At 42.3% G+C, this 8473-nt stretch overlaps 1 protein-coding gene across 1 annotated transcript in view; it reads left to right on the forward strand.

Moving 5' to 3' along the window:
• LOC308507496 (TPA-induced transmembrane protein) overlaps positions 1–8473 on the forward strand; it is a 29580-nt gene that overhangs the window by 10911 nt on the left and 10196 nt on the right. Inside the window, exon 3 of the mRNA XM_081072536.1 lies at positions 3747–3874. Within this exon, the coding sequence (XP_080928662.1) occupies positions 3747–3874 (128 nt within the window). The remainder of the gene's footprint in view (positions 1–3746; positions 3875–8473) is intronic.

Here is an 8473-nt window from a genome sequence, read left to right on the forward strand (position 1 = left end):
GGGTTTTGCCCCTTGCTCACTTCTAAATCACTTGTATCATCGGTCCCAAATTATTTTTCTGAAGGTCACTAGCAATTCATCACGATACCCAATGAATGATAGGCTTAATAGCCTTTCTCCCATCCCCTGCCGTGTTTGCAGCCTTCAGGGTCTACAGAACTCCCGGACTTGAGGTCTCCTGTAATTTCTGCCTTCAGCCTCCATATTGTGGTACGTGAGACTTGTCTTCAGGTTTCTTACTTTTCACATTTTTCATTCTTTTCATTGAGGAGCTCGTTTACTCCTCAGTCAGCAACCAACTTCTCTAGGAGGTGACTCCTAGGTCTGCATCCACATACCATTCCTGAGTTTTAGTCATACTCTTTGCTAGAGAGTTCTACCTGGAAATAGTTGTCATCACCTCAAGCATTACCCATATGAAACTACTATTTGTGTATATCCCCTTCCCGAAGTAGTTCACTCTTTATAGTTTCATGGGGAATCATGAGACCAGGATTATTCCAGCTCTGCTACCATCCAGTGGTGTAACTTTAGGCCAATTCTTCAATCCCTTGGCCTTCGTTTCCACATTAGTAAAATATAAATGATTTCTGAATCTGAATCAAAAATGTACCCTGACCTTACTACTTAGTAGCTCAATTGACCTGAACAAATTAGGCCTTTTTGCTAAGCCCCAATATTTTTATTTTAAAATGAAACCATTAATATTTAACTCATAGGGTTGATTTGAGGATTATATGAGAAATATCTACAAGTACATAGCAAAATGTCTGTATGTGATGTTTCATATCGTTGCTAGTATTCTTCCTGTTACTCAGACTTGATATTTTGGAATATTTTTTATTTCTTCTTCTCTCACATATCTAGGTAAATAACCAAATTGTGTCAGTCATTTCTTGGTAGTGTCTTGATAACATCTTTTGTCATTGACTATCCAGTTACTCCAAGGCACTGTGGGGGATACTTTATACATATTGGTTCCCATTGTGTTACTGTCACCTACAATGTGGCATTGATATTTCTATTGAGAAAACAGCTTCAGGGACTTAAGGGAATTACTTAGATCCCATGGCTAATAAACACCTGAGCTAGGATTCACACGAAGTCTGTCTACCTTTAAAGCCAGCTTTGCTTCCATTATCCGGGTCTTTCCCTTCCCTTTCTCCCTCTCCCCATCCTTCCCTTTCTCCTGCCTTCCTCCTTTCTTCCTTGCACTTCCCATTGCTGTCCATCAAAATCTGTCTCTCCCAATCCTGTGCCTACTGGCCTCCCTGCCTCCGGTCTCTCCTGGTTCCAGTATAACCTGCACCTCCTTCCTGGGAGACATTTCATGACGTCCATTACCTCCTGCAGCTACCTGGCATGTAAGGATTCCCTCTGCAGCCTCATTTCTTATATTCCAGCCAAAGAGCTGATTTTGTATACCTGCAATGTACTTTGCATGTTTTAGGCTTTCTGTTTTTTTAAACACATCTTCTACATGGAAAGGGCTGCCCAGATGAAGTATCATTAATGAGACTCTGCTGACTAGGTAAACCCATTGTTTTTGTTGTTTGTTGTTATTTACCAACACAATCATTTAGCCAGATCTTAGGACAGATTCATTATTTGGTGATACAAGTTAAGTATCTATCATTAGAACTATTATTTGGAGACCCTCGTTTTGAATTTGGCATCTCTTGTCAGGGCCCTTGAGTTCAGCAGTTATGTGAATACCATATCCACCCTCTGGCATCCCCTTTTCCCTTCCAAGGTAATGATACGTTGTGGGTGCAGAGCTCAGTGATTTCCATTGAAGCATGGTTTACAACAGTGGAAAGTTGAAAACACTAAAAGACTTAGGAAAATGGGCAAGCCACTTATGAACAAGATGCAGCCATTAAATTAATCTTTGCAAGGAATTTCAAACACATGGGGAATGGCTTTTGATATGTTAACAGCAACAACCAAAGAATCAAGACAAATACACAATGACAGCAACAAACAACAAAAGCTGTATACAAATTACCTTTTCATTAAGACCTCAAATATATAATATAAAGTGTGGGGGAAAACCTTGATTAAAGAATGATTAGTGTCTTCCTTTGCTACAATTTTCTGTATACTTTGCAAGTTTTCTGCTTTGAGGGCATAACTTTTATTGTCAGACAAAATAATGTAATAACTTAAAACAAATAAAGATGCAGAGATAATTCCCTGTGTTTGAGGTCCCCCATGATTACCCCTAGATTCAGTGGTTTGCTGGGAGGACTTACAGGACTCAGCATATAGTTTTAGAGATGACTGATTTATTACAGCAAAAGGATGTAAAGCGAGATCTGGAGGAAATGAGGTGCAAGCTTCCAAGAGTCCTGTCCAGGTGCAGTCCCATAAGAGGTACTTAATTCCTCTAGCAGTGAGTTGTGCCAACATTGTGTGGAATGTGGTCCACCAGGGAAGCTCGTTAGAGACTCAGTGCCCAGGGTTTTATTGGGATTCATCATATAGGCAACCTCTGCTTGGTGTGTACTAAAATTCCAGACTCCCAGAAGGGAAGGAGATGTTCAACATAAGTCACGTTGTTTGTGCAAACAGTTAAGGAACATGTGAGCCACTTTTGTCAGGGAATGGTGGGAACCCTCCAAGGGCCACCAAGTTCCAGGGGCTACCCTAAGAGGGCTTTCTAAGCTGGCAGTCTCAGTCCTGCTCTGTTAACTCTTCTGTGCATATTCCCTTGCTCCTCATGCCTCACATTTCCAGACTTTCTCAGGGAATGAGGTACCAGGATTCACCTTCCCTTTCATCATAAATCCTGAATTGATTCCACTATGGCCTTTTCAAAGTCCAGGAAAAGAAGCTGATTATATTATCAGTTGGGATTTGAAAAGTCTAGGGCAACACAAACACCTGGTTCTGCCCACCCACACCTTTTTCAGGGCCAGATAGGTGGCTTTTGCGTGGGCCCAGCCGGTGAGGCCCAGGCGGAGCTTGGAGCATAATTAGTACCATGCATGCCAGCTTCTAGCTCTTGGCTCCTGACTTTGTGTGTTTTTCTTTGAGCTCTAACTGCATAAAAATCAGGTAGCTCACAGTGATTAGAACGCAAGCAACCACACAGAGCTCATTGTCCCAGGAATGTAAGCCTGTGTGCCCTGAGGCTCTGAGTGCTCCGGTTTCCCTTCTGCAAACAGAGTGTATCAACATTCCTCATCTGTGCGATATACTCTAGAGTGATGACTTGTGTCTCCCTGGGAGATTTCAAGTCGTGGGCTCACACGCTCCTATTCTAGTTCCCGCTCTGTTCTGGTCGATGATGTCACTTCCTCATCAAGTGCACAGAACTGAAGGTGATTCCTTGCTCCCACACTCTATCCCCCATCACCCATTGTTCACCCCCACCCCCAGACTGTCCCCCATCACCTGCCTTGACTCCATATGTGTATAGCTAAGCTGCAGGTTTAGTTTAACAAACAAATTCATGTTCTTACCACTCCTTCCTGCTGGCCCTCCTCCCAGTCTGTATTCAATAGAATCTAAGACCCCTTATGGGATGAAATAAACTTTTTATCATGATGGAGGCAAGACCTTGTCTTTGTTCAATCTTATTGAGGGGAAAAAGCATTTCTGTTCTTACTTGCTTACTGTTGACAGGCTTTATCCTTAAAAAGTACTCATTTTTTTTTTTTTAAAGTACAGCAGCCAATGAGTTGATTAGTTTATGCATGTGTTTACTTTTACCTTTTTTCCCCATCCTCCACTCTCTTTAGTAACTTACATCGATGAAGATGAAAATGAAATACTTGAGTTATCATCAAATAAAACATTCTTGGTCATGCTGAAGATTCCAGAGGAGTGTGTTGCTGAAGAGGAATTGTCTCACCTGCTCAAGAAGAGGGTAATGACACCTTATGCATTGATTTCTTAACATTAGAGTATGGATTCTGCTACAACAGGTGGCATTGAACTACAGAGTAAGTAGTTTCAGGCTTGAATTCTTTGTCTGGATTTCAGCAGAAACAGATGCTTAGAAATGGGTTTTCCATCATGCAAAAGAAGAGGGAAGAACCCTGGCCTCCAGTGAAACGCATCGTGGAGGAGAGTATTCTGTTTCCTTACTCTGCTCTATTTGATTTAACTTGTGGTTTTATTGAGGACCCTCTACCAAGTGCCAGGGCCACAAAGTCTGTGCTCTTAGTGAGGGCTCACAGTCCAAGTAAAAGAAGAAATTAAATAGTTAGTTATCAAACAGTGTGATATGTCCTGTTATTGAGATATGTGCAGTGTGTTTTACAACCACAAAGGAGGGGCATCTAGACTACCTGAGGTGGGATGGAGGTGATACTCAGGATGAGTCTTGAAATATGAGGTGGAATGTTCTATATGAAAGAGCAGCAGACCTTACGGGATCTGCACAGCAGTGTACTATGGCCTCCGCATGCTGTGTGGTGGGGATTTGCAAACATAAGGCTGAACAGGAAGAGAAGGTCAGACCATGAAGGTTTTCCTGCTCTTTGGTAAGGCACTGAAAGAGTTTAATCTGCAGGTAGACATGGTCAACTATTCATTTTAGCCTTTCTGTGTAATGGTGGAAAAACACTGGAGGTACAGTGTTTAGTTAGAAGGTATTGCAGTAGTCCAGGTGACAAATGGGGGAGACAGAGGGGGGCTTGAACTGGGGCAATGTCGGGGTGATAAGGAAGACTCAAATGAGATTTAAGAAGTCTTCTCACTCAACTGTACTTAATGGCTGGTTGGGTGTGGGAATGAGGGAAAGCATGACTCCAGGTCCCTTGTTGGGTGGCCATGTGGATGGATGGTGGCATCATTCTTGGAGTGGGAAATTCAGGGGATTGAGTCCTTTGTGCAATATGGGGGCTCTGCATCCAGACTGTGAGGGTTGTTGGAACAATCCTGGTCATCTTGTCAAAGACAGGGTGGTTCACAGCCAGACACAGGAAAGATTTTGATAAGAAAGTCTAAATAAGACCAGCTTGCTGTCCATTGCACTCTTCTTTGCTGTGATGGGTTGAATGGGGTGAATCCTCTTCATCTGGCTTCCATTTGATTCCTACCAAAGCTCCTAAGGGAGGCGATTCCATCTCTGTCACCCCAGAGTCATTTCTGTGTACTCAAGTGCCTGACATTTGATTGCTCCTTGGATCACAGGAGTTTGTACTCTGGGATGATTATTCTGGTTTCTCTTCCTCCTTGTTTTCCTTGTTTATATCTTATCTGCCATTTCCTTTTCCTCCTTTCCTTCCATCTGCTTCCAGAGCAAGTTGCTGAGTGAAGAGCCTTTTGCTGCTTTCCTGTTGGTTGCTTTTTTAAATTGAGGGGTTTTGCTTTTGATGAGTAGAAATGAAATGAATCAGCAAACACACATGTCACAGACTGGACTCTCTATGTCAAAGGGAAATGGATGTTAGTCATTCACCTTAGAGCCATATCTCTCATGCAGAGCCAGACACGAGCAGATTCTACAGGTATTTTTGGCTCATCACTTTGTAGGGGCAAAGGAACAGGGACTGGCCGTGATTCCTCGGGCAAGTTCACAGGCCTCTGAGCTGGTTCCTCCTCTGATCAGTGGAAATCACTGCCCTTTCCCAGTATTCCCACAGGTGCATGTGAAATGCATGTAAAGAACTTTGTAAAATATTTTTAAAAAATTATCCAATTTACAGATGATAAAAGGCACAGTGAAGTAAAAAGACTCCTGCCCCTAGCTTTCCAACCAAATATGTTCAGGAACAAAATTAGGGAACTTAGAAATATTACTGTTCTATTGTCAGGTCAAGAACCCCTTTCCTCCAGCTAGGCCAGTCTCCAGAAGTTTCTGCATATGGAAGTAAATGGGAATGAATATTGGAACACTATGCCCTCTCTTTTGCTTTATTTTCTTGCTTTTGTAAACACAATTTTCCTAGCCCCTCTCATATCTCATTGTCAGAGTGTTCTTCCCTTAGAGTTGGGGCTGTTACTCTGCGTAAGCCAGCCCATTAGCTACGTGGTATAATACCTCAGCCCATGTGCTTGATGCAGGAGCCAAGGATGGCACCTCGGATAACCTGGGGAAGGTATCTCTCTTATTCTGGAAGCTGGTTTCTAATTAGCCACTATGCCCGACTGATAATCACCTCACGGGCTCCTAGCTCAGTCTTTACACAGCCTTGTAGGCACAGTAAGGGAGACACCCGAACAAGGGGTGAGGAGGACCAGTTTCACTTCTTTGGGCCCATAGTAGATAGTGTGCATAATGGCTCCCAAATATACAAACATATCCTAATTATAGCATGGGGCCATGCCACCAAAAATTATCTTCAAGTGATCTAGTATAACACTCTATCTCAGCTTAAAATTTTAACTTGAATTTTTTTTTTCTGAGAGCCTACACAGTGCGGGACCCAACCATTAATAAAGGAAGGAAGGCAGGGTGGGAACAGAGTAGGCTGGAAGGAAGGTGTTGAATAAGAATGTCCAAACCTGCAGAGACTATTTATGAGTTTATTTAAGCCAAACGGACAACATGCCAGGAAGCAAGATCTCAAATGATCTTGAGAATGACAGTTTTGCAGTTTCTTTTATAACTTTGGAATGAAGGAGGGAACATAAGGAAGATTACATGAGGGTGGGAGAAAACAAGGCAGGATGATCTGTATGTTTGAATTATAGGATAGTTAACATGTGCTCCTTCGTGGGTGGTTTTACCTCCAAGAGGTCTGAAAAAGAACATTATTCTGACATTTCAAAGAAGTGTTAAGCTAGCTACACAAGAACAATGGACAGGGCCTGGTTAGGGCGGAGATAAACCTTTTACTAAAGAAGTTATATGCTTCGGTGGGACTACCCACCAGGACCTGCCCAGTTAGGAATTTATGATAGATCATCCTGTGAGGTTACTTTTGGTTACTGGACTTACCAGATATGTGACAGAGCTGTTTTTTTGTCCACAAAGGACAGATATGATCACCACCATAAGAAGCTCAACCTAAAAGGAAGAGAGAATTACTACTACTACTACTACTACTATTACTACTACTGCTTGAAAAAAATCCCATCTATAGCATCCTCATCCTTCTCCCTGTCAATTTGACCAGTCCTGTGAAAGCCTTCTTCCTACTTTCGAAGTTTTCCAAGTGGCTTAGTGGCAACATTCTTTTCTCTGGAGCTCAAAAACTATATGATGACCCAGTCATGTTTTCCCAAAGTTCTTATCACTTTATGCTTCTTTCTTTCTTGATATTCAGAAGGAAACACTTTCCTTCCTTGCTTTATCCTCGCTAGGTAGTGTGGTAACATGCAAAGAAGCTGGGTTTTGGTGTCTGTGACGCCTAGGGTTGAATTATTTACTAGCAGAGTGATCTTGGGCAGGTTTTATAACCTCTTGGAATGCTGTCTTCTTTATCAGTAAAAAAGGATGAGATGGTTAGTAATGCCTGTTATGTCAGGTTCTTAAAAAGATCTCAGTAATGACAAGATTCCAGGAGTATAGTCTATAGGTTCTCTGATCTTTGCGCGCTACCTTTGAGAGATTGAATTGTCACCAGGTGAATTAAGTGGGAATGTATTGTGGAAACGCAACCACCTTGAGATTCCTTTGAGTGGGAACCACGATAGGCAGAGTTCCCCTCAGACTACTGCTCTTTGTTACATTCTGCTGCTTGCTGCTGGATAAAGTAATGGACTCTGAGCCATAATGGGTGCAGCTGGACACACTGGTGTCAGCACAAGGGTGACATTGGATACTGGTCAGATTTCTATGACAATGTCTGGGCTGAGGCTTCAGGTTGGGCAGGAGAGGGTCTGGCTGGGCTCCCAGAGGCCTGGCTGTGGGTTCATTCCAGCCCTAGAGTGCATCCATGCTGGTACCAGAGCCCAGAGCAGTTCTCTTGATTTATGCTAGAACCTATCTGCTAAAGAACAAGGCATTTAACCTTAAAATATAAATTTAAAATAAATGTAGCATAGATATGTTCTCTCCAGTACTGCTAGGTTAGGATTCACATCTCTGAAACATGATGAAACGACTAATCAAAGACGGAGAGGAGATATTTGTAACGTAAAACCAACAGCTAGTATCCAGAATATAACACCAATTGTTCGAGATAGATAAGAAAAAGACAGCCCAAGAAAAGACGGGAACTAATAGGCAATTCAAAGATGAGAAACCCCAAAGAGAGTAAACACATGAAAAGATACTCAACCTCACTAGTAAGCAAGACAAAGCAAATTAAACCAATGTAAAACACAAGGTTATACCCCTCAAAAATCTAAAAATCAGGTAACACTACTAAGTGCCAACCGGTGGGAAATGGACCGGTTCTACATTGCAAGGAGGAGAATAAGGTGGAGATCAATTTGGCAAGATTTATTTCAGTTGGAGATGGACCTGCTTGTGGACCCAGCAAGTCCATTTCTTGGCATATACCTAAGGGACACTCAAACAAGTAGAGAAGACAGGCACAGAGATAGTCAAGGATGATAACTTCCGCATAGT

Source organism: Rhinolophus hipposideros (genome assembly GCF_964194185.1).
Source record: "Rhinolophus hipposideros genome assembly, chromosome: 2".
Lineage (NCBI taxonomy): Eukaryota > Metazoa > Chordata > Mammalia > Chiroptera > Rhinolophidae > Rhinolophus > Rhinolophus hipposideros.